Source organism: Capra hircus, chromosome 26 (genome assembly GCF_001704415.2).
Source record: "Capra hircus breed San Clemente chromosome 26, ASM170441v1, whole genome shotgun sequence".
NCBI classification, from domain to species: Eukaryota; Metazoa; Chordata; class Mammalia; order Artiodactyla; family Bovidae; genus Capra; species Capra hircus.
The window spans coordinates 26,815,721-26,843,179 of record NC_030833.1 but is presented as its reverse complement, the minus strand read 5'-3'; the positions used below and the strand labels follow the sequence as shown (position 1 = coordinate 26,843,179).

Below are 27,459 nucleotides of genomic sequence, written 5' to 3'. Positions count from 1 at the left end.
CCACCCTATGTCTTGCGCACAGTAGCTGCTTCACAAGGGCTGGAATTGCTGCGAACCGAGAATATTTCCTGCTCCCGGGACCGAGTCACTTTGTGACAGAAAGCAGAGGGAGACTGCCGGGCTTGCCTTCATTCAAACCCTCTGATCCACATCTTCTAAGCGTCAGTCGTTGGTTCTCCATTGCCGGCTCCCGGGTCTAATCCCGGGTCTCAACCCGAGTCTCCTTGGTCTTGGGTGTTGCCCACTTCCGCACACCCCGGGACTCCTCCCAGCCGCTCAGAGACACCGCGGCTCATTGCCCGGGTCCCGCCCCATTCAGGATGCACACGCGACTCTCAGGAGCACAGCCCGGGTGCCCGCCTCGGAGGCTCCACCCCTTTCGAACCTTCGCTAGCGCCCCCGGAGCGCCAGGCGGTTGCCAGGAGACCGGGGGACGCGCGGAGCGCCGGGTTTCGGCCCCCCTTCTCAGCCTGCGGCCCAGTTTCCGCGATCTCCACCGCTGCCTCTGAGGCCACCCGCAGAGCGCGCCAGGATGGCCGAGGTCAGAAGTCAGCGCCCCCTTCTCTGTCGCCTCTCCTTCGACCCCTCCCCGTGGTCTCTCTTCTGCTAGCCCGTGTCACATCCACCGATTCCGAATAGTCCCTCAGTCAGCATCCTATCCTCTCCCACAACCTCACTCCCTACCGCCCCCCTCCTCCGTTTCCCGTTGGCACTGGGTCCATTCTTTCTTGCCCCTCCTTCCATTGGGTGGACACCCCCCCGCCGGCCCCACCCCACCCTGTTAAACTCTGCACGGTGCAAAGTGCGGTAGGACTTTTATAAGTCCCCCCCCTCACACACACAGATGACAGGCCCCCACTCCTAGATTTTGAGTCGGAAGGTGAAACCACAAGAGAGACACACACAGAAATATTGATGTCTTGCTGAATGGGGAAACCTGGAAGAAGGCTTCATGAATATCCAGTGTCACCCTTATTTACTGACCACGTCACACCACGATTCTCTATCAGCTCATTACTCATTTCAGCCCATCACTAACTGCCCTGGGCTGTTCCTGACCACTGTGTTAATATCTTAGGCCCTCCTTTCACTCTCCCACTTTGTAACACACTCCAACTTCAGCCTCACTGATGTGAGGTTATTTCTGCAACTCTTTAGTGACCCCTTGCCTGTCCATGGTTGTTGTTCAGCAGCTAAGTGTGGGCCTCTTTATGGCCCTGTGGACTGAAGCACACTCGGCTCCCCTGTCCATCGGCCTGCCCCTTAGCACCCTCATTTATAACCTGGACAGGCTCAGATCCCTGTCCTCACTTGCCAGTCCCAGTCCTCATCCATTATGGCCCTAATTCAAATCCTTCATCACTCCATCAGAGACCTCCCCAGTCTCTCTCATCACATGGTCAGTTCCAGCAGGATCAGTTACATAGTTTATGGGGTTCAAGGAAAAATGAAAATGCAGAGTCTCATGTTAAAAAAAATTAACAGGTTTGAGCAGAACAGTAAACCAAGGGTGGAGCACATCTTAGCAAGGAGGCTCCTGCAACTGAATAGTTCACACACCCACGAAGCCAGGCCTGGTCCCAGCTTCTCTCACTACCATCATACCCCTGTTCTAATTCCTTCTTTGGTCTCCTTTACACCTTTCACATCCCCTCATCATTCCATCTCCTCCACACCTAGTCCACCCTTGCAAATTCCATCTTCATGCGGTCAACAACTCTCTCTCCTTATCATACAATCCCTCTCATACTCTCCATCTGCGTCCCTCTCTAGTCTCCATCACTCTCATCCATCCTGCCAAATGTCTTTCTTTTTTAAAAAATTTTACTTTTAATTGGAGGATAATTGCTTTACAGTATTGTGTTACTTTCTGTTGTACAACAATGTGAATCAATCATAAGTATACATATAGCCCCTCCGTCTAGAGCCTCCCTCCCTCCCACCCCCTGTCACACCCCTATAGGTTGTCACACAGCACTGGGCTGAGCTTCCTGTGTTAACAACAACTTCCCACTAGCTGTCTATTTTACACATGGTAGTGTATACGTGGCACTAATATGCTCTCAATTTGTCCCACCCTCTTCTTTTCCCCTGCTGTGTCTATAAGTCCATTCTCTGCATACCATTTTTCTAGATTCCATGTTTATGCGTTAATATACAATACTTGCTTTTCTCTTTCTGACTTACTTTACTCTGTATAACAGGCTCTGTGTTCATCTACCTCAGTTCAACTGACTCAAATTTGCTCCTTTTTGTGGTCGACTAATATTCCATTGTATATGTGTACCACAGCTTCTTTATTCATCTGTCAATGGACATCTAGGTTGCTTCCATGTCCTAGCTATTGTAAATAGTGCTGCAATGAACATAGGGGAACATGGATCTTTTTGAGTTATGGTTTTCCAGGGTATTTGCCCCATCATGGGATTGCTGGGTCATATGGTAGTTTTAGTCCTAGTTTTTTAAAGGAATTTCTATACTGTTCTCCACAGTAGCTCTATCAATTTACATTCCTACTAACAGTGCGAGAGGGTTCCTTTTTCTCCACATCTTCTCCAGCATTTGTTGTTTGTAGATTTTTTGATGATGGCCATTCTGACTGGTGTGAGGTGATACCTCACTGTAGTTTAGATTTGCATTTCTCTGAAAATGAGTGATGTCGAGCATTTTTTCATGTGTTTGTTGTCCATCCAAGGCCAAATTTCTTACCTTCAGTACCCACACTCATTCATACCTCTTTTCTTCCCATTTCCTCCTCCTGTTCCTTCTAGTTCTTTAATTTTTCCTTTATTTCCTCCCCCCCCCCCACAACTAGTGCTCTTGGTTTATTTCATTCTTCTTCATTTTCCCTATGTAAGCCCCAGATATCAATACTATAATTATTTTCCTGTCTCTCTTCCCTTTCATAATCTACTGTCATTTTTTTCATCTATTTTTCTTTTCATTTGACCTCAGTCAAATTTCCCTCACCTTTTATTTCATACCCTGGAGAAGGAAATGGCAACCCACTCCAGTACCCTTGTCTGGAAAATCCCATGGACAGAGGAGCCTGGTAGGCTACAGTCCACAGGGTCGCAAAGAGTCGGACACAACTGAGCAACTTCACTTTTTGCTTTCATAAGTCTTCATTTCCATGCAGCCTCATTTTTCACTGCAGCTCTCTTTTTCTTTTCCCTTTTCCCCACTACTCTCAGCACCTAGAACAGTGCCTGGCTAATAGTACGTACCCAAATCAGTGTTGTAAGAAGGAGTATCACAGCTCCTTTCTGATCAGTTCATGTTGAAATCCTGCTTCTGAAGTAGATACTATTATATGCTATAACAGTGTAGATACCAACTGGTTATTGGTCATAGCTAAAAGATTATTTTTGCTTTGCTTTGAATTGCAATATAGTTTAATATGACAATACAAACAAATTTCTTTTGTTCATAAAAGTTTTTTACAACTTTTTTTCTTTGATATTTTTCCATGCCTGTGCTAAGTGCCAGGTGCACAGAGAAAACCTTTCTTGTGAACAGATCTTTAGGCTAGTGATCAAGTGTTGATGTTAATACCATTTCAGTTTAGTTGCTCAGTCGCGTCCGACTCTTTGTGACCCCATGGACTGCAGCTTGCCAGGCTTCCCCTATCCATCACCAACTCCCGGAGCTTGCTCAAACTCATGTCTATCGAGTCGGTGATAACATCCAACCGTCTCATCCTCTGTCGTCCTCTTCTCCTCCTGCCTTCAATCTTTCCCAGCATCAGGGTCTTTTCAAATGAGTCAGTTCTTCGCATCAGGTGGCCAAAGTATTGAAATTTCAGCTTCAACATCAGTCCTTCCAATGATTATTCAAGATTGATTTCCTTTAGGACTGACTGGTTTGATCTCCTTGCAGTCCAAGGGACTCTTAGGATACCATAAAAGTTCTAGAATAAAACATAGGCAAAAAAAAAAAAAAAAAAAAAGAGTCTTCTTCAACACCACAGTTCAAAAGCATCAATTCTTTGGTGCTCAGCTGGAAAAACTACTGGAAAAACCATAGCTTTGACTAGATGGACCTTTGCTGGCAAAATGATGTCTCTGTTTTTAATATGCTGTCTAGGTTGGTCATAGCTTTTCTTCCAAGGAGCAAGCATCTTTAAATTCATGGCTGTAGTCACCATCTACAGTGACTTTTGGAGCTCAAAACAATAAAGTCTGTCACTGTTTCCATTGTTTCTCCATCTATTTGCCATGAAGTGATGGGACCAGATGCCATGATTTTTGTTTTTTGAATGTTGAGATTAAAGCCAGCTTTTTCACTCTCCTCTTTAACCTTCATCAAGAGGCTCTTTAGTTCATCTTCACTTTCTGCCATAAGGGTGGTTTGTCATCTGCATATCTGAGGTTATTGATATTTCTCCCGGCAATCTTGATTCTAGCTTGTGCTTCATCCAGTCCAGCATTTCGCATGATGTACTCTGCATATAAGTTAAATAAGCAGGGTGACGATATATAGCCTTGACGTATTCCTTTCCCAATTTGGAACTAGTCTGTTGTTCCATGTCCGGTAAATACCTTTTACAGGGAGGGGACCAAGAACATTGCTGGGATAAATGTTTGTTGTGTGTTCATGTTTAGCATCAACAAGGGGAAAGCATTGAGCAGCTGCAGCACCATTCCTTGGAGAAGGAAATGGCAACCCACTCCAGTATTCTCGTCTGGAGAATCCCAGGGATAGAAGAGCCTGGTGGGCTGCCGGCTACGGAGTTGCATAGAGTCGGACACGACTGAAGTGACTTAGCAACAGCAGCAGCAGCACCATTCCAAAATATGAGTTTTCCTTCTTTGTGGAATTGCTGTATTGTGATCTTTGCAATAATCTGCTTTTTAGTCGGGAAGAAAACCTCTGTTGAGTTTAATGTTAGTATTAATACTAATGTTATACAAAATGTTCTATAAACATGCTTGTGACTCCATATCTGGTTTAAGATATAGACTCTGTTTTGCTTGCATGTCATATTTAGAAGTGTGATCAACAGTACAGGTGTTTTTGAAGACCAGTAGCATGTCGACTTTCTCTATGTTGGAAAAGACGGGTTTGTCAGGGCAGAAGGTAAACTAGACAACTTACCCAAAGTCTGCAGGGAGAATTTGACTTTTACTTTATTATTGGGATTAGAGATTGTGTCAGTTAATTTATTTGACTAGCAATAGAGGTTTTTCTTTAAAAAATTATTGGAATATAGTTGATTTACAATGTTGTGTTATTTTTGGGTGTACAGCAGAGTGAATCAGGTCTACATATACATATAACCACTATTTTTAAGACTCTTTTCCCACGTATGTCATTACATTGTGTCTTGAGTACAGTCCCCTGTGCTGTACAACAGAGGGCTATTATCTATTTTATATACGGTAGTATGTATATGTCCATCCTAATCTCCCAGTTTATCCTTCTCCTGCATCTTTTCCCCCTGATAACCATAAGTTTGTTTTCAACATCAGTGATTCTATTTCTGTTTTATAAATAGGTTCATTTGTACCTTTTTTTCAAAGATTCCATGTACAAGAGATAACATATGATATTTGTCTTTCTCTGTCTGACTTACTTCACTCCGTACAACAGTCTCTAGGTACATCCATGTTGCTGCAAACGGCATTATTTCATTCCTTTTTATGCCTAGTAATATGAGTCACATTCCATTGTATATATGTACCACATCTTTTTAGAATTTTTAGTATTGGTGTTTAATTGCCTTGCAGCGTTAGTTTCTGCTGTACAACAAAGTGAAATAGCTGTATGTATGTATACATATATCCCCTCCCTCTTGAGTCTCCCTCCCGCCCGAGTCTCCCTTCCCCCATCCCACCTTGTACCACATCTTCTTTTATCCATTTCCCTGTTGATGGACATTTAGGTTGCTTCCATGTCCTGGCTGTTGTTAACAGTGCTGCAATGAACATTGGGATGCATGTATCTATTTGAAAGAATTATGGTTTTCTCCAGATGTATGCCCAGGAGTAGGATTGCTGGGTCATATGGTAGCTCTAGTTGTAGTTTTTTTAAGAAGCCCCCATACTGTTCTCCATAGTGATTGTAGCAATTTACATTCCCATCAACAGTGTTAGCAATAGTTTTTATTTTAAAGCCTGTTTTAGTGGAGATGTCAAAGCATAATGTTACAAACATAAATAAGACCTTTCAAAACTTATCAGTTCTTTGCTCAAAAGGTTAAGTGGTTACCTGTGGCTTCCAAAATAATTTGCTCTATGTTCCTTAGAATGCTATTCAAGGTGTCCAGTCTGTCCCTACCTCCCTGTCTAGTCTCCGTCCCTCTCCACATCATACTTCTTTAGCTAATTTGAGCTTCTTAACCAATTTCAAATCACGGATACCTGCTTGGCCCTGAGTCTTTGATCAAGATTTGCCATGGGCCAGGAATGCCCTTTCTCTCCACCTCTACCTGCGAAAACTCCAATCTCCCTTTTATGCCTGCTCAAATGCCACTTCCTTTATGAAACTGGCTTTAATTCTTGCTGCTGGAAGTAATTCCATCTTCCTATAGGTCCTCATAGAATTTTGAATCTATTTTATGGCAGGTATCAAACTCCATGCTTCTATTTTCTGCATACATACTGCATCAGCTCTTAATGTACACATTTCCTATGGGAAGGCTATTTATTCCTTACTTTGGTATCTCCTCCAGCCTCTTCATTCCAACTTATATACCGAAGATATTCAATCAATATTTTCTGAATAAATATATTAACAATACTCATTCTTTTTTATTATTATTATGCCGTTTGTAGGGCTTCCCTGGTGGCTCAGAGGGTAAAGCGTCTGCCTCCAATGCGGGAGACCCGGGTTCGATCCCTGGGTCGGGAAGGTCCCCTGGAGAAGGAAATGGTAACCCACTCCAGTATTCTTGCCTGGAGAATCCCATGGATGGAGAAGCCTGGTAGGGTACAGTCCACGGGGTTGCAAAGAGTCGGACATGACTGAGCAACTTCACTTTTCACTTTCACTTCATTTTCATGCCGTTTGTAGTAAGAAATAGGTGTATTCATTGGCTGGGGCATCTGTAACATAGTACCACAAACTGCGTAGCTTACAGCGGAAATTTATTATTTCACAGTTCTGGAGACTAAGACGTCTGAAATCAAGATGTCTGCAGAGCCATGCTCCTCTGAGACTGTGAATAAAATACCTCCTTGCCTCTTCCTGGCTTGTGGTGGTGGCCAGCCGTCCTGAGTTTTCCTTGGCGTGCAGGTGTATCAGTCTAATCTCTGCCTCCATCTGTCACATGGGTTCTTGTGTGTGTGTGTATCTGTGTTCAAATGCCTCCCCTACTTTTTTTCACTGAGATATGATTGACATGAAGCATTGTATTAGTTTCAGGTGTATAACATAATGATTTGATATATGTGTGTGTGTGCTAAGTCACTTCAGTCGTGTCCGACTCTTTTTGACCCCGTGGACTGTAGCCCACCAGGCTCTTCTCTCCATGGAATTCTCCAGGAAACAATACTAGAGTGAGTTGCCATGCCCTCCTCCAAGGGAACTTCCCAATCCAGAGATCGAACCCGTGTCTCCTGCAGTTGCTGCATTACTGGTGGATTCTTTACCACTGAGCTACCAGGGAAGTCCAAGAATACTGGAGTGGGTTGTTATTCCCTTCTCCAGGGAATCTTCCTGACCCAGGTATTGAATCTGGGTCTCCCACATTGTAGACAGATTCTTTACCCTCTGTGCCACCAGAGAGGCCCCCTTGATTTATGTATACAGTTTGAAGTCATTATCACAATAAATTTAGTTAACATCGATTACCCCACATAATTATAAAAACTCCTCCCTTATTATAAGGACACTAGTCATATGGTGATGGCACCCCACTCCAGTACTCTTGCCTGGAAAATCCCATGGACAGAGGAGCCTGGTGGGCTGCAGTCCATGGGGTCGCCAAGAGTTGGACACAACTGAGCGACTTCCCTTTCACTTCTCACTTTCATGCATTGGAGAAGGAAATGGCAGCCCACTCCAGTGTTCTTGCCTGGAGAATCCCAGGGATGGGGGAGCCTGGTGGGCTGCCATTTATGGGGTCGCACAGAGTCGGACACGACTGAAGTGACTTAGCAGCAGCAGCAGCAGCAGACATATGGTATTAGGACCCACCCTACTCCATATGACTTCAGCTTAATTGTATATGCAATGACTCTGTTTCCAAATAAAGTCACAGTCACAGTTACTGGGGATTAGAACTTCATCATACCTTTCTCTGCTGCTGCTGCTAAGTCGCCTCAGTCGTGTCCTTTCTCTAGGGTACACAATTCTGCCCACAACGCTAGGGACATATGAATTCTTATATAACTAAATCTTGGTTCTCATCTAAGTCAGACTTGCTTGAATTACATCTATGTGCTTTTATTTTAAATAATTTGCTGCCGAGCTAATCGTGGAAAGCAAATGTGGAGAAAGCCCATGACCATTGCCCATGGGGGCATTTCAAAATTCTTATGGAGATGAACTAGGCTAATTTTTAAAGGGGTAAAAATGATGGAATATTTTAAAATAGAATACTTTACATTCTGGACAGGTTTCATTGTAAATGTGATTTCATGGTATCTATGTTATATCTGACCTCAGCATGCTGTGGCTTCCCTCTGTAGTCCTGGGGGTGGTAAGAAGCAGGCTTGGAATAATCATAACAGCTCTCAAAATTTGTTGAGTACCTACTGTTTACCAGGCCCTTGGCTAAGTGTTTAACGTGAATTATCCCATCTAATCTAATCCTTAGCACTATGTGGGAGGAAATATTATTATCCTTATGCCTATGTATACATATATGCAGAATGCTTATGCTCATTCAGTCGTGTCCAACTCTGCCCCTCTATGGACTGTAACCTGCCAGGCTCCTCCATCCATGGGATTCTCCAGGCAAGAATACTAGAGTGGGTTTCCATGTCCTCCGCCAGGGTATCTTTCATACCCAGGGAAAAAACCAGTGTCTCCTGAGTCTCCTGCATTGGCAGGTGGATTCTTTACCACTGATCCCCCAGAGAAGCCCATGTATATGCAGACCTTCATATACATCACCTGTTTATCAGTAGCTTTTATTTCGCTTGTATGAAGGTCTTATTCACAGATAGTAATAGTCATTCCTGAATAGTGATGAGTTAAATATTGCAATCTTCATTCTCATCTTTGACTTTTTGAACAGGAAAAGAGTGAAAAGCTAGTGCTGGAGGAAACTGCATATGAAGAAATCGAAAGGGATTTTCAAGAGGTTCTCAGTGAACTTTCAGGGGACAAAAGTTTGGAGAAATTTAGGGTTGAATATGAGAAGCTTCATGCTGTCATGAGAAAGTCTTATGACAATGAAAAGCGTCTGATGGCCAAGTGCAGAGAGCTGAACGCAGAGATCGTGGTTAATTCCGCGAAGGTCGCCACTGCCCTGAAGCTCTCTCAGGATGATCAGACCACCATCGCATCCCTGAAGAAGGTCAGTCATCTTCTAGAAAAGGAACCATGGCGAGCTGCTGTAAATGCATCCCATCTTTAAAACATCATCCTTTCATTATATTGGCAGCTCTGGACTGTATTAAAAGTTATTAAGTAAAAATTTACATGATTTATGTATTCATTAAGCCTAGGGAATAATGGAAATTTTGAAGATTTTGTGAAAAATAATGAAAAATTTCATTTTCAAAGAAAATAATTTGCTTGAGTGAATTTCACTATGTAGAAAATAATGTAGAACCTTACTGACTTGGTTCTAGGAAATGCTGGGTTAGCAAAAACATTTGGCCATAAGTAAGTGCAATATTAGGAATCTCAGTATCTCTTGTTTGAAGAAAGATAAGTATTTAAATACCTTATGATGATAGCTTGTTAAAGATATTTTCATATTCCTATTTTTTCCAATATTTTGGGAGAGATTACTTTAAGAATTTTCAGATGGTAGTTTTTATGATCTTTTCTCTTATCACCCTTTTGCTTCTGCAGTGATTGTCCCAGTTTCTCATAATGGAAGAATAGGGGTTCAGTCTGGAGGAGTGGTTATTGAGGAAGTATGGCTTTATTTTACACTTTATTTTTTCATCCTTAAGTATGTTACATTGTTCTGAAGGTGAAACACAAATGTTCCTTGTAGATTGTTGGGTGATAAGAGGTTAAGATATTTTATTTTATAATTGAAACCCTAGTGCTGAAAAATAATCACAAAATGTTTAGATAATTCCCTTGATATCATACAGTTAAACATACCCCAATTTTTTCAGTGTCTCTCTCTCTATTGTTATTTTCTTTTAATCTTTGCAGGGATACCAATATAAGAAAGCTTTAAATCGTTTTATGATGAGAACTCCCTCCCACTTTTTATTGTAAATTAACAAACTGAAATTTAAAGTCATGAATTGACTAAAATATAATTGGTGAAATTGCTTCAGACAGAACTTCATATAATCATATTTTCATTTAAATATCTTTCTTTTGTTTTGCTGAAAATAGTACATATGGTTGCTACAGAAAAAAATATCCCATGAACTGACATTTTGTTTTGAATCACTAAATTATGTGCTGCAGTTACCCAAGAATTATCTCTTTCTAATGTAAGGGATGGCTTTATTTAATTAAATACTTCCACTCATTTTATTCCTTGTCACATAAAAGTAAAATATTTTCACCTTAAACATGTAGATTCTTATTTGTGTAAAAGGGCTCACATTCCACTTGATGAAATTTTGCAAGACAGTTAAGTGGCAGGGCAAAACTCAAGTCTGTTGCAACGTTTACTATCCTTCATCCATGTACTATAAAGCCTGTGATTCTCTTTTAAGTATTTCTGTTAGTATTCCACATTCAGAATAGTATTGCTTTTCCCCTATAAGCATTCAATGAGAAGGCCTAGGCTTGGGTTTCTGGAAATGGGAATTATCAAGGCTGTTGTGTACAATTAGGTGACAGTCAAGGTCTCATTTCTATGGATGGCTCTAAAGTTCACATTGCCATCCAAGAGCTCACTTAGGGCCTGAGGGCAAAACATATTTTTAATATGGAATCTATGAAGAGCTTCACATTTAGGACTTGGATCCAAGACCATTCCTTTTTTCTTTTTTTCCTATAAAATATCTGGACTTGGAAAGCACATAAACTTTCATTTTAGATTTTGTAAACATAACTTAACATCTTTATTAGAAATAATCCTACTAGTTCTAGCAACTTTTGCAGTATGTGAACCCTGTAACTACATTCACCTACACAGGAGGAAATATCCTTTGCCAGTTTCCATCTTTAAAACAGCTCTTCAGTATTGACTAACTCATGCCAAACAATGCAGTAAGTCAATATACATTTAATACATAGTGTATAAGGTATGTCCCTATAAATAACTTCTATATTGTACTTGTTTTATTATTCTGTTTATTCAATTTATGTTGCATCTGGAACCTGGTTTGGTTTTTCTCACTCATATCTGATGGCTCATCTAGGAAATTGAAAAGGCCTGGAAGATGGTGGATTCAGCCTATGATAAAGAGCAGAAGGCAAAGGAGACGATTCTTGCCCTGAAAGAGGAAATAGTGAACCTAACCAAACTAGTCGAGCAAGGGTCTGGACTGTCCATGGACCAAGATAGCAAGTAGGTCATTTTACTTTTGCAGAGGCCTCCTTCTTCAACAGACAGCCTGGGGCTTGCTGGTTCTTTGTGAATATGAGACACTCCCTTGTTGGGTTCCCAGAGATAATTTCTTGTCTATTACTGTTTTTCTTTTGAATACTCCCTTTTTCCACACCCAAGAACTTCAGTTTTTTCTTTTTAAAATAAAGATATTCTTTTTTTTAAAAAACATTTATTTATTTATTTGGCTGCTCTGGGTCTTGGTTGCAACATGTGAACTCTTTAGCTGTGGCATGTGGGAACTGGTTTGCTGACCAGGGATCAAACCTGGACCCCCTGCATTGGGAGTGCAGAGTCTTAGCCACTGGACCACCAGGGAAGTCCCCTCAGGACTAATTTGTGGTTATATCAAACTTCTGGCTCTATAAAGTCAGCGATACAGTTTGAAAATGAGTAAAGATTTTAAGTTTATTTCTGTGAAACTTGTATGGAATGGAAATGGCTGACTTTCTACTCAGGTTCTCAGTGCCTCCCAAATGTCCTTTGACCCATGACTAGCCATACCACTATCCTTCCTACTTCCTCAGGTTCTAGGCCAGAAAATAGTTTGCTCTTGACACCTGTTAACGCTCTATCCCTTAAAGTTTTATCTTGTTGACTCAGTTGACTCTTGTTTACTTCTAAGCATCACTTCATTCTTCCCCTCCTCTCCATCACCACTGGGTCCCCCATTCTCTGCAGGATTTGGCAGCAGACTCCTAACTGTTCTCTCTGCCTTCAAGGAGACATCTCCCCTCTTTACCATTTTTCATACTAGCCTTATGCTTCTCAAACATGTACTACTGTATGCTTCCATCGCCAACACGTTGCACCCTCGACAACTACCCATTTCCAGAGGATAAAGACCAAAGTCTTGAACATACAAAGCCCTTCGTAGATCTGCCCCAGTCAGCCTTGCTAGACTCACAACCAGCAGCACCATGCTTGCCCACGTCTCTGTGCATTTGACCATACTGTTTTCCATGCCATGGATCTCTTTTCTTCCCTTTTCCACACAGTAAACAACTGTTCATTCTTCAAGACCCATCTTAAACACCATCTTAACTTTATCAGCATCAGCTTCTCTATTCCAGCCTCGTCCCTAGCCCCAGACCTAATGATCAGGCAGAGGAGTCATTGTGTTCCCTGTTTTCCATAGGACCCAACAGTTCAGGCTTGTGTGCCCAGTCATGTCTGACTCTCTGTGGCTCCATGGACTGTAGCCTGGCAGGTTCCTCTGTCCATGGGTTTATCCTGGCAAGAATACTAGAGTGGGCTGCCATTTCTTCCTCCAGGGGATTTTCCTGATCCGGGAATTGAACCCATGTCTCCTGTGGCTCCTTTATTGGCAGGCAGATTCTTTACCACCCAAGCCAGGTGGGAACCCTGTCATAGGACCCAATGTTTCCCTCAAAGATGGCACTTATCATGCTGTACTTAAATGATTTGCACTTCTCTGCCATTAAGCTGTAAACTCCTTGAAGGAAGAAAGCTATCTTGACCTTTCCTCTATGAACCTAGCACTCTGCAGGGCATGCAAAACCTTGCATTAATTAATGAACCAGGAATGAGCATGCACTCCCTTAGGCATCCTTGACAATGTTTACCTGCTGTTTAGGTTTCCTATGCTTTCTAGATACATTTATCCAGTGTTGATAGATAGTTCTAAATGCAGGAGGAAATAGGAAAAATAAACAGAAGATGTGGTGTTCATAATGACTCTGTTTTCTTGTTAAAGAAGTCACATACAACCAGAGTAGCTATTGAAGAGCAGCATGAGGGAGCTGATTTCGTTAGGAGGAGTTTTTATGAGAATTAGAACATGGTGAGTAGTAGAGCTGATGAAAGAATCCAGCTTGCATTTTATCTTCCACAGTGTACTTAGATGTAGCGGTCTATCTTTGCAGTAACCTTAGAATTCCAGGTCATCTTTTTGGAGAAGTGTTTGTGATTTTGAGGGTTCCTTATTAAACAATCATACCAAAGGATGGTCAATACATATTATCCAATCACTGTGCTTCCAATAGTCATTTGATGACTGTCAGCTACAAGCATCTTAAATGTAAGTTCTCTGGTTCCTTAGCTCTAAAGTAGCTGCCTTGTTCTAGATGAATTCTGCTGTAGTGGTCTTATCAGACACAGTTTTTCTACTTTCAAAATGCTAATTCTGAGGAAAGTCATGCCAAACCATATGTAATTGTTTTTGAAATGCTGAGGTAACTGGTTTACAATTTATATCAACAAATATTATCGCATACCCTCCCAAAAGGCTTCCCAGGTGGTAAAGAACCTGCCTCCCAGTGCAGGAGACATAAGAGATGCTGGTTCAGTCTCTGGGTGGGGAAGATCCTCTGGAGGAGGGCATGGCAGCCCACTCCAGTATTCTTACCTGGAGAATCCCGTGGACAGAGGAACCTGGCAGGCTGCAGTCCATAGCGTTGCACAGGGTTGGACACAACTCAATGACCTAGCAGGCATGCACGCACCCTCCCAAAACTGGCATCACTAATCATTCTCCAAATTTTGTTCTTGGGAACGTTTTATATGGTATGTCCCTTTGGGAGGAATGAATCTCATGAGTGAATGAATACAAAACTGACAATGTGTATTGTTTGCTTAAGCTTTTGCTTCATTTTAGACTTTATAGCTGTGGTTATAGCTCTCCAGTGAATATATTAAGCAAATAATTTCCTAAATTGACATCTCCTTAGGGTTAATTACAAGAACTAACAATAACTCTTGTTAACTATAGTTTTATTGTAACAAATTCAAATACAACAGGAATATGGGAAGTCAGAAGTAAAAATCAGCCTGTCAACTCTTCCACTTTAAACTTCATTCCTCAGAGATAACTGGTTATCAGTTTGGTGCCTAATCTTGATTTCTATAAAAATGCCTATAGCACACACACATGGACTGTAATTGCTTAAAAACAAGAAAAGGGATCATATTCATGTTATTACTGGAACGTCTTCTTTTTCCAGTTAACAACTCACAAATAGTTCCCATGTCAGAGATAAAGAGTTCTCTTTCACACTTGAATAGTGTTGATCCTTGACCGGAAGTCTTTCCCATGAAAATGAGTTCAGAGGATGATAAACAGGATCTCTGAACAGATGGCTGTGGCTGTTAAGTATGACTCCCATGTTCTTCTTTCATAGTATCCGGGATTTGCTGAAGTTCAAAGAAGAAGTGACAAAGGAGCGAGACCAGCTGTTGTCAGAAGTGGTGAAATTACGAGAGTGCTTAGCTCAGACCGTTGAACAGCAGCAAGAAATGGAGCGGTCCAGGGAAGAGGCAGAGCAGGCCATCAGCCAGGTCTGTTCTGGACACGGAGAGAAAGACGAAGAAACATCACCTTCCAGAAGGAGCTTTCGTCCTTCTCCAGTCTCCCTTCCCGTCTTGTTCCTCTCTCTGATTTACCGCCCTGTTCCCCAGATGAAGCATCCATGGTTCTGCTTGTTTCTCTGGTTTGTTTTTGCAAGAGCAGTTTTACTTGAGTCATTCTTCTCAACAGTCTTTGCCTGAGAAGTCACCAAGACAGGGCACTGCTTACATTTCTGGCCCAAGAAGGTGTCCTCTGTGACAGCCAAGATGCCCTGCCTCTGGGGATGGTGGAAGCAGTTCCCCTGGCCTTTCTCCTTTGTGAGGAAGCCACCTAGCTGAATCCTTCCGTACACTTTGCTATAAAGCCAGAGGTCAAATAGATAGTACCCAAGTGCAGGCTTCAGGAGAATAACAGGAGACTCCTTGGAGCGTGAGATAAGATAATGACTTTTAATAGAACTTGACCATCATGATAAAACTAAACAGTACTGTGTTTAGCAATATCCAGGACTCATGGAAAACACATTTTCATATTTAGGGTAGCTGGCTGCATTTTATTTTGTTTCTGTCGATGGAGAGTTGGATGAATTCTTCCCATGTTTGACCTCCCTAGAACTCTGGGCTTCCATATTTAACTGGACTTTATACCTTTCTTTGTGGATTTGTTCCCACCATCAGGGTATACATTTGGTGCCAAGGCTCTGAAAAACAATACGGAATATTCATGAAAAGTTTGAACATTGGGGTTCAAAGATGACTCTCCTACAGGAGAAATACTACTAAAATATCACTGCCCTGAAAATATCCGAGAGAGGGAGAAGCTCAGTTTGTTGCCACTCGTCCTAGACAGGGGCTCATCTCTTTCCCGTCTGTCCTTTCTATGCCCGTAGTTCCAACAAGAAATCCAGCAACGTCAGAATGAAGCTTCACGGGAGACCCGGAAGAAAGAAAAACTAGAGAAGGAGCTCAGGCAGATTCAGACGGACATGGACAGCAGGCAGACGGAAATCAAGGCGCTGCAGCAGTATGTGCAGAAGAGCAAGGAGGAACTTCAGAGGCTGGAGCAGCAGCTGAAAGAGCAGAAGGTGGGCTGGGCAGGGCTGCGCCGTGGGGCCTGGCCAAAGGTGATTCTTGAACTTCCTCTGGAAAGCAGCAAATCCCTTCACAATGGGTGTTGATGGGTGTTGGTAACACACACGTAGCACTGTGTTTGGTCTTTGAATGACTCTGATGGTAGAGATGTCCTCCCCTGTCCCATGCCCTCTCCTCCTCCCCCATACTCCAACAGGTTAATCTCTTTTCACCATTTTATTGATGTATAACATAACACATAGAAAACTGTATAAGTCACAGGTGTACAGCTTGATGAATTTGCTGCCCTTGAACACATCTTGGTCACCTGTATCCAGCCTGGGAGAAACAGCACTGCAGGAGCCTGCTCGTTTTGTGCCCCCTCCCAGTCACTCTCTCCCACAAAGGTCAGCTCTCTTCCGAGTTCTGAGCAGATGTTAGTTTTGCCTGCCTCTGCACATTACAGAAAGGAAATCATACAGGAAGGACTCTTTGGTGCCTAGTGTCTTTCTCCTCATATCGTGTTTGTGAGATTCATTAATGTTATTGCCACAGTTATAGAACCACACTGTCTAATGTGGTAGCTAACCACGTACGGCTATTTACATGTAAATTATTTAAAATCAAATCAAATAAAAAATTCGGTTCCTCAGTCTCACCATTTCAAGTGCTCATAGCAACATGGGGCTAGTAGATACGCAGAACAGAGAACATTTAGTTCATTGCAGAAAGTTCTATTGACAGACCATTCCAGCCTGTAAATATAACATGCTTTATTTTTAACATGCTTATTTTTAAGTTTCAAGTTTGGAAAACCACACACAGTCTTTATACGTTCTAAATATACTTTTCTAACATTTCCTCTCTAGTAACAGGTTAAGGTAACACAAATACGAATCTATCTTTTCTAATTTCTTAAAGAACGAATTCATGTAATTGAAAAAAGTCATTTCTTGAAAGTATGTTCTTTTCAGAAGTTTCCAAACTATTTTTCAAGCCATCCAGCATTTTTCTACTTAAAAAATTAGATATTAGAGCACATTCATTTGTCAGTTGCTTTATTAATTTTACATAAAGCCAGAAATAAAGTAAATAATATATGATGTGCATATACATGAGAAAAATATGAGGCTTTCTTTGAGCATGAAAACCTTTCTTTGAGAGGTTTTTGGTCTTCATAAAACAATAGTCAGGACACATGGAAAAGCTTATTTAGTCCTTATTGATGGGAAGTTGGATAGATTATTTCTGTGTTTAACTTTTGCTTGAATGGAAGTTATTGGAATAAGTGTTTTCTAAACTATCTTCACCCCTTTTCCCCTCTTTAACCTTTTTGATATCCCTTCATCTCTCCAGTATTTTCCCAATAGAAATGACCTCCCAAAACATGTGTGTTTATAAATATGTATTTATGAAACCATATCTTCTTAGGATAGTCAAAGTAAGGAAGAGGAAAAGCAAACTGATTCTGAAGTCAGGCAGTTATAAATCATCCACTACTGTTCTACAGTTTTGACTTAAGTTGGATTAAGGAGAATTGTCTCTTGTGTTGGTGTCTAGTGAAAGGTTCTGTTCACAAAAGTATCATAGGCATGTTAATGCAGGATTTGCTTCTGAAGATGTAGCTTCTGAGCCCCATAGCCGATAAAGCCTGCTTGAATCTCTAGCTCATTTGCAATGATTATAGCAATTGTTGCGTTTGCGAAGCCTGCCAAATGGCAAACAGGCATTAAAATATTTATCCACCACCTGTGAACAAGGCTTCCCAAGGCTCCCAGAAAAAAAAAAAATTATGCTGTCTGTGTTATTCATTAGAAGGCATCATTTCCCTCAGCCATTTAACAGTCATCATATTTGAGTGCATTTGTGCTTTCACTGGGGAGCGAGAACCATTTCTGCAAAGAAGAAAAAATGGGTGGTTGCCTTGCCTGTCCCAGGCAGTCGGCCTGGCCTCCTGTGTGGGTATGCATCCCCTGTAAAAGCATTAACCAGCTTGTTCTGCATCTTTCAGATACTCAATGAGAGAGCCGCTAAGGAGCTGGAGCAGTTTCAGATGAGAAATGCTAAACTTCAGCAAGAGAACGAACAGCACAGCTTGGTTTGTGAGCAGCTATCCCAAGAAAACCAGCAGAAGGCGTTGGAGCTCAAAGTAAACACCGAGTGACATATCTGCTCCTTTGGCGCGTCCTTTTCCATTCCCTAGTAGTATAAATACAGGTTGATCGATGCTGTTGGGAGCCCTTGGTTGCAGAACCTGCATTAGCGTTGGTCCATCAGGGGCAGGTGTAAACCTACAGTGATTGCTTTGTGCCCAGAAGCAGTTTAATATAATAGCGTCCATTCTTATAACATTGCAAAGCTGATTCTTGGTCATATGATTATGCAGATATTTTCCAAAGCAAGCTCAGATGTTCATGTCTGTAGTTCAGCCTTGCAAGTAACCAGCTGATCAGAGCTAGAAACCATTTACACGTGTGAGTGACAAAGAAGTCAGATTATATTTCACTGCTTGTATCGAATGGGAGGGGTGGGGGATGGACTGGTACTGTTTGGTGTCTACTCTTAGGACTGCAGAATCATGATTTTCTCTTCTGCCCAGTGTGAATTTCAAGAATGGTCTCCCTTCATTGAAGAGTGCTTGCAAATCAAGTTTGGATAACCATTTTATACTTGGATACATATTGTCTGCCTATATGCTTAGCAGAGTGGCTTTATGTTTATCAGCAGTTGTGAAAAATCCATAAACCTTATTCTAGTATTGTTAGAACACTGGGCAATGACTAATCACAAAAATACATTGATTCGAGTAGTAAATCGTAACAGTTTTTGTGTCACAGTCCCTTTTGGGAATCTGATAAAAGCATGTGTGTGCATGCATACACACATACATACATACACACACTTACTAATATTTGTACATCTTATATATTATTTTGCATGCAGCCTTAGAAATTTACAGACAATTTTCTGAAGTATCACTATGAGGTCTAGATTAATAACTACTGAATTAGAACATTTTATTTTTTAATTGAAAGGGATCTTAGATGAACTAATTTGGACCCCACAGGATCTGAGGCTGAGGAACATTTAAGCAGTCCAGAAAGGCTTGACTCACTGTTCTTTATGAGAATGCTCCAAGTTAAAGCAGAAATGAAATGACTACTGAAGGCAAAATAATGTATTAGCCCCTAAGGTGAAATTAAAGTAAAAATACTTAAGTCAATAATTCTCTCCTTTGGTAACGTACATGGGGCACCTTGAAAGATGGAGTATTTTGTTATCAGATCCTAAATTTCTGGGATTCTGTTTCTAGCGGTGCTCTGAGCATAACATGTCCAGCTAAGTGCAGTCTCTTCATTGTCAAAACTGGGGATAATCGCTACTCTTTATTTGCAGAAAATCAACTAGTTTCTAAGAATGGCAAACTAAAAAAAAAATTCATAAAGCTTGAAGTCCAGAGACAAAAATGTGGTGCTTTACTTTGCTAGAATTGCCATTTTGATAACCTTTTGATATCGTGTAGACTTGCTCATTAATGCCACCCTGTCCTCCTGTCCACAGGGACAGTCATAGACTAACGTACTCTGCAGAAGTAGATGTTTTTCTGGAATTCTCTTGTTTTTTTTTATGAGCCAACGGATGTTGACAATTTGATCTCTGGTTCCTCTGCCTTTTCTAAATCCAGCTTGTACATTTGGAAGTTCTCAATTCACATACTGTTGAAGCCTAGCTTGAAGGATTTTGGGCATTACTTTACTAGCATGTGAAATGAGTGCAATTGTGCAGTAGTTTGAACATTCTTTGGCATTGCCCCTCTTTGGGATTGGAATGGAAACTGATGTTTTCCAGTCCAGTGGCCACTGCTGAGTTTTCCAAATTTGCTGGCATATTGAGTGCAGTACTTTCACAGCATCATCGTTTAGGATTTTAAATAGCTCAACTGGAATTCCATTGTCTCCACTAGCTTTGTTCGCAGTGACACTTCCTAAGGACCGCTTGCCTTCATACTCTAGGCTGTCTGGTTCTAGGTGAGTGATCATACCATCGTGATTATCTTGGTTGTGAAGGTCTTTTTTGCGTAGTTCTTCTGTGTATTCTTGCCACCTCTTCTTAATATCTTCTGCTTCTGATAGGTCCACACCATTCCTGTCCTTTATTGTGTCCATCTTTGCATGAAATATTCCCTTGGTATCTCTAATTTGCTTGAAGCGATCTCTAGTCTTTCCCGTTGTATCATTTTTCTCTATTTCTTTGAAATTGTTCGCTTAAAAAGACTTTCTTATCCTCCTTACTGTTCTTTGGAATTCTGTATTCAGGGTGTATCTTTCCTTTTCTCCTTTGCCTTTCATTTCTCTTCTTTTCACAGCTATTTGTAAGGCTCCTCAGACAACCATTTTGCCTTTTTGCATTTCTTTTTCTGGGGGATGGTTTTGATCTCCGCCTCCTGTGCTACGTTACAAACCTCTGTCCATAGTTCTACAGGCACTCTGTCTATCAGGTCTAAGTCTTTGAATCTATTTGTCACTTCCACTGTACAATCATAAGGGATTTGATTTAGATCATACCTGAATGGCCTAGTGGTTTTCCCTACTTTCTTCCATTTAAGTCTGAATTTGCAATAAGGAGTTTGTGAGCTGAGCCACAGTCAGCTCCTGGTCTTGTTTTTGCTGACTGTATAGAGCTTCTCTATCTTTGGCTACAAAGAAGATAATCAATCTGATTTTGGTATTTACCACCTGGTGATATCCATGTGTCGAGTTGTCTTGTGTTGTTGGAAGAGAGTGTTTGCTATGACCAGTGCATTCTCTTGGCAAAACTGTTAGCCTTTGCCCTGCTTCATTCTGTACTCCAAGGCCAAACTTGCCTGTTACTCCAGGTATCTCTTGACTTCCTACTTTTGCATTCCAGTCCCCTATGATGAAAAGGACATCTTTTTATTGCTGTTAGTTCTAGAAGGTCTTGTAGATCTTCATATAATTGTTCAACTTCAGCTTCTTCGGCATTAGTGGTTAGGGCATAGGCTTGGATTCCTGTGATGTTGAATGGTTTGCTTTGGAAAGGAACCGAGATCATCCTGTCGTTTTTGAGACTGCACTCAAGTACTGCATTTTGGACTCTTTTGTTGACTATGAGGGCTACTCTGTTTCTTCTAAGGGATTTTTGCCTACAGTAGTAGATATGATGATCATCTGAATCAAATTGCCAAAATCCATTGAATCATAGAAAAAGCACAAGAACTCCAGAAAAACATCTACTTCTGTTTCATTGATTATGCTAAAGCCTTTGACTATATGAATCACAACAAACTGTGGAAAATCCTTAAAGACATCTTACCTGCTTCCTGAGAAATCTGTATGCAGGTCAAGAAACAACAGTTAGAACCAGACATGGAACAATGGACTGGTTCCAATTGGAAAAGGATTACGTCAAGGCTGTATATTGTCACCCTGCTTATTTAACCTATATGCAGAGTACATCATACAAAATGCCAGGCAGAATGAAGCACAAGCTGGAATCAAGATTGCCAGGAGAAATATCAATAACCTCAGATATGCAGATGACACCACCCTTATGGCAGAAAGCAAAGATGAACTAAAGAGCCTCTTGATGAAGGTTAAAGAGGAGAGTGAAAAAGCTGGCTTAAAACTCAGCATTTGAAAAAATGGAGATCATGGCATCCAGTCCCATCACTTCATGGCAATAGATGGGGAAACAATGGAAACAGTGACAGACTATTTTCTTGGGCTCCAAAATCACTGCAGTTGGTGACTGCAGCCATGAAATTAAAAGACACTTGCTCCTTGGAAGAAAAGCTATGACAGACCTAGACAGTGTATTAAAAAGCAGAGACATTACTTTGCTAACAAAGGTCCATCTAGTCAAAGCTGTGGTTTTTCCAGCAGTCATGTAAGGATGTAAGAGCTGGGCAATAAAAAAGGCTGAGTGCTGAAGAATTGATACTTTCAGAGTGTGATGATTTCAGAGTCCTTTGGAGAGCAAGGAGATCAAACCAGTCAATCTTAAAGAAAATCAACCCTGAATCCTCATTGGAAGGACTGATACTGATGCTGAAGCTCTAATACTTCACCAAGTATTCACCTGATGTGAAGAGCTGACTCACTGGAAAATACCCTGATGCTGGGAAAGATTGAAGGCAGGAGAAGGGGACGACAGAGGATGAGATGGTTGGATGGCATCACTGACTCAAAGGACAGGAGTTTGAGCAAACTCTGGGAAACAGTGAAGGACAGGGAAGCCTGGGATGCTGCAGTCCACGAGGTTGCAAAGTGTCAGACATGACTGAGCTACTGAACAACGACAAGACTAATGTACTCTGAGGAAGGGGATAGTGACTTTTCTATTGTATGTAGTTGTTCCACAGTGGCAATGTGGATCCAAAAGACCAATATTTTACAGCATGTTAATAACCTACAAGAGAGATCACTTTGTGAGTCTGAAAGTTGGTAATCAATATAACATTTGTACACAGATTTCACACATATGTGATGCATACAGCTCGGCATTCTTATATTATTTGATTCAACGATTCAATGGTATCTTGAGACATCATGTGTCTTTTTCATTGTTTTTAGCTCATTTAACCATATATTTTATTCAGAGGCTAGAGTTTTTCAATTTCTCTCAAAAACTACACAGTGTGTGTTTTGATTTAATTCCACAAAATAATTCTGCACTGACCTAGAAAGAATGTTCTTCTATTGATTCTGAGTTTACCATCATCCAGTCACCGATCCTTTACTGACCAAGTATCCCTGGTAATCCTCTCTCACTAATTACAGGCCAAAGAGGAAGAAGTCCATCAGATGCGCCTTGACATTGGGAAGCTCAACAAAATCAGAGAACAAATCCATAAGAAACTGCACCAGATTGAAGATCAAAAGGCAGAAGTGGAACAGCACAAGGAAACCCTGAAAAATCAGATCTTGGGACTAGAGAGAGGTAAACCAAGAATCATTTTGTGTTTTGTTTTTATTAGATTATGAGCAATTTCATTGGTGACTTATGTCTTTTGACCACTCCATGCATGTAAGCACAAACCATGCGAAATGAATTCAGTGAGGCAACACTGAAACTAGTAAGTAGATAATATGGAGGAGACATCATTTTGTATACTTTGAACTTTCTTACCTTAAAAAACTCCTCAATGGATTATACTGAGCCCAAAGTATTGCTCAGTATTTGTCAATGAAGTAAGTAACAGCAGGAGACATAAGAGGCACTGGTTTGATCCTTGGGTTGGGAAGATTCCCTGCACGAGCAAACGGCAACACACTTCAGTATTCTTCCCTGGAGAATCCCGTGGACAGAGGACCCTGGCTGGCTATGGTCCATAGGGTCACAAAGAGTCAGACACTACTGAAGTGACTTAGTACACACGTATACTCTTAAGTCTGGGTTCTACATAATCCTTCCTTCAGTTTTCCTTTTCACAGAATATGCAGGAAAAATGAAACGTGAATATTCCCCATGAGCAGTATATGAGACAATAGTGTACCCAGAATCAGCAAGACAAAAATAAATGGCTTCCAACTCCTTTCCTCTTACCATATGGCAAATCCCTATTCTACCCAACTATCACTTTGACCTGTGGAAGGAAAATTTAAGTGCCACAGGAGGCCAGGTAGTATAGAAACATCATTAAGGATACAGACTCTGAAGTCAGGTGTGCCTCAGTTCAGATCCCACCTCCTCCTCATTTAGCTTTTGGGGATGAAATGGCTACTATCGAAAGGACAGTGCCTAGCACGTAGTAAGTGCTTACTAAATGTCATCTATTATTATCCAGATATATTACTGCTTGTAAAAGTAATAAGACAATGCTATCCCCTCCTGAAAAAGAATATAATTTAAAATATGGTATATACTAGTTAAATATGGTGTGATAGAAACAGCTCAGAGACTTGGAGACAGAGGGATTGGGATTTGACTTCTGACTGCACCAGAAAATGTGAGGCAGGAACGCCTCACTGAACTCAGCCATAACTCACTGACTGAGATGACATACCCAGAAGCATAAACATGTACATTGCCTCCCTAAAAGTTAAGTAAAATCTAGATCTCTAGATGAGATTATTAGAAATATTCGTCACTAAAGTCTTTGAGAAGTGCCAATATATTTCCTTCTAAGACATCGGAAACGCTCTTTTACTGAGGCACAGTTGCAGTTGATATTGATCATTTCTCCATTTATGCACTCATTTGATAAATTGAGTCCAGACTGTGTGCAGGCATTATGTCAGGCATTGGGTGCCTGGAGCTTCCTGCCCTCAGGATGCTTACAGTGCAGCATGAGTTTATAATCCAGTATCTTCAATGACAGATACACACACACAAAGGTAGAGCACCTTTTGTGATTGGCTTAGTGAATTTCAAAAGCATTCCCATATTAAAATTTCCGTATTTTTTGCAGGCAATAGTTTTAAGCTGCCTGCAGAAAAAATTCCTCCATTAAGTATTGACCCCGATTCTTCATTCTTAAATCATGTTTGAAGAAGTCATCGTGCTCTCTCTTCTGGCTATTTTGTAGCTCTCGTTAGCATCGTTATTTCTTCTTAGGGAGCACTTCCTTTTGATGTGCCCTATCAGACGGTGGCATTGAGCATAATGGTTAGGAGCACGAGGCCCCCATAGGTTATGATTTCCTGCCACAAAATCCAAGAAGCGAACTGAAAAATTGCTAGAACTAATAGGAGTTCAACAAGGTGGCAGGTTATAAAAGAAATATATAGATATCAATGGCTTTCTTTCCTACAAAGAATCAGTTACAATGTATGATGGAAGACCCCCCTTTCACAATAGCAACTAAAGTAATAAAATATCTATGAATAAAGTTACCAAAATATCTGTAAGACCTCTATATATAAAACACTACAGAATTCTTTTGAGGGGTATAAAGGAAGACTTGAAAAATGGACCAATACACCAAGTTCCTGGATGAGAAAACTCAATATGGTATAGATATAAATCTGTCCAAATTAATCTGCACACTTAATATTTCCAATAAAAATTTCAGAGAGTTATGTTGCTTGGGACTTCAAAACTGATTCTAGGGTTCCTCCAGAAGAATAAACAGGTGACAATAGCCATAAAATTCTGGGAAAGAAGAGTGAGAAGGGAGCATTACCCTTTACCGGGTGTTTAAATGTATTATAAAGCTTTAGTAATCAAATAGTTTAGTGAAAATGTGTGAATAAACAGATCAATGGAAAGGATTGGAAAGGCTACAAAAAGACCCGTGATTATCACCTAAGATAAAGGTGGTGTTTCATACCAGTGTGCAGTATGGATTATTAAGAAAATGATAGTATGACAATAAACTACTGTTTGGGAAAAATGTTAAGGTCAAATGTAGGAACAGTAAAGCCAAGATGGAGAGATTTAATGAAATTAAAACTATTTGTTGTTGTTTTTTAGCGACAAAAGACTCTATTGCTGTTTAGTTGCTAAGTCGTGCCCGACTCTTTTGTGACTCCATGGATTGTAGCCTGCGAGGCTCCTCTGTCCATGGGACTTCTCAGGCAAGAATACTGGAGTGGGTTGCCATTTCCTTCTCCAAGGGATCCTCTCGACCCAGGGATTGAACCCGTGTCTCCTGCACTGGCAGTAGATTCTTTACCGCTGAGCCACCAGAGAAGCCCCCAAAGGCTCTGTATAAGAAGACAAATTGACTAAAATATTGCCAAAGAGTTAGTATCGTCATTATTAATGTATATAAGGTGCTCTTTCAAATTCACAGAAAGGTAAATAATTCATGAGAAAAATGGGCAGAGGGCTAGTGTGGGCAATTTGAAAAACAGAAAACAAATAATTGATCATGAAACATGAGAAAGTAGTCGACCTCACTACCAATCAAAGATATGTGAATTAAATATAGACATACTGGTTTAGGAAAAGCTATCAGGTTGTCAAAGATCAAGGAGAATGGTAATAGCAGTTCTAGTTTGGGTGTGGATTTAAACTGCTATTAATTTTTGGAGAGAAATTTGGCAGCTGGAGAAAGTTCAGTTCAGTTCAGTTCAGTCGCTCAGTCGTGTCCGACTCTTTGCGACCCCATGAATAGCAGCACACCAGGCCTCCCTGTCCATCACCATCTCCCGGAGTTCACTCAGACTCACGTCCATCAAGTCCGTGATGCCATCCAGCCATTGCATCCTCTGTCGTCCCCTTCTTCTCCTGCCCCCAATCCCTCCCAGCATCAGAGTCTTTTCCAATGAGTCAACTCTTGAGGTGGAGCTTCAGCTTTAGTATCATTCCTTCCAAAGAAATCCCAGGGTTGATCTCCTTCAGAATGGACTGGTTAGATCTCCTTTCAGTCCAAGGGACTCTCAAGAGTCTTCTCCAACACCACAGTTCAAAAGCATCAATTCTTCGGCACTCAGCCTTCTTCACAGTCCAACTCTCACATCCATACATGACCACAGGAAAAACCATAGCCTTGTCTAAACGGACCTTAGTCAGCAAAGTAATGTCTCTCTGCTTTTGAATATACTATCTAGGTTGGTCATAATTTTTCTTCCAAGGAGTAAGCGTCTTTTAATTTGATGGCTGCAATCACCATCTGCAGTGATTTTGGAGCCCCCCAAAATAAAGTCTGACACTGTTTCCACTGTTTCCCCATCTATTTCCCATGAAGTGATGGGACTGGATGCCATGATCTTCGTTTTCTTAATGTTGAGCTTTAAGCCAACTTTTTTGCTCTCCTCTTTCACTTTCATCAAGAAGCTGGAGAAAAAGGTCTTTAAAAAGAAAATCACTTTTGATTCAAGGACTTCCTCTCCTAGATGACCAAATGAGCAGGAACTTTCATAAGATTATTGCTTATAATTGCAAAACAAAAAATAAAAAGAAGCAATTTAAATGTTAAGATAAGAATTGGCTTAATAAACATTTTTATACAGTGAAATATGAAGTCTTTAAACGTGCTGATGTAGATACACATTTGTATTATAGAGAGGTATTTATTTATACTGGTTAGTTATAAAAGCAAGTTACAAGACTGTATGTGTGTTATGGCTCCATCTTGGTGCATGTGGTGTATAAATATATTTATATACACACATGTATTTGCATAGGAAAATGTCAGGAAAGAGACACATCAAAATCTTAAGTAGATTCTGATTTTTTAAAATAAATTTGTTTATTTTATTTGAAGGATAATTCCTTTACAGTATTGTGTCGTGTTGGTTTCTGCCAAATATTAACATGAATATTAACAGGTATACATATGTCCCCTCCTAGATTCTGATTTTTTAAAAAAATTTTCCCTTTAGTTTATTTTTTGGAATTGTTTATTTTCCAATTTCTTCCTGTGTTTCTAATTACTTGTATAATAAAAAATATTTCAGGAGAGCAAGGGCTTTTGGGGCTTCCCTAGCATCAAAGTGATAAAGAATCGGCCTGCCAGTGAAGGAGACATGGGC

At 40.8% G+C, this 27,459-nt stretch overlaps 1 protein-coding gene across 1 annotated transcript in view; it reads left to right on the top strand.

Moving 5' to 3' along the window:
- CFAP58 (cilia and flagella associated protein 58) overlaps nt 1-27,459 on the top strand; it is a 112,795-nt gene continuing 85,336 nt past the window's right edge. Inside the window, exons 1-7 of the mRNA XM_018041736.1 lie at nt 1-541; nt 9,185-9,466; nt 11,454-11,602; nt 14,782-14,938; nt 15,838-16,032; nt 18,030-18,167; nt 22,819-22,978. Of these exons, the coding sequence (XP_017897225.1) occupies nt 533-541; nt 9,185-9,466; nt 11,454-11,602; nt 14,782-14,938; nt 15,838-16,032; nt 18,030-18,167; nt 22,819-22,978 (1,090 nt within the window). The 5' untranslated portion in view covers nt 1-532. The remainder of the gene's footprint in view (nt 542-9,184; nt 9,467-11,453; nt 11,603-14,781; nt 14,939-15,837; nt 16,033-18,029; nt 18,168-22,818; nt 22,979-27,459) is intronic.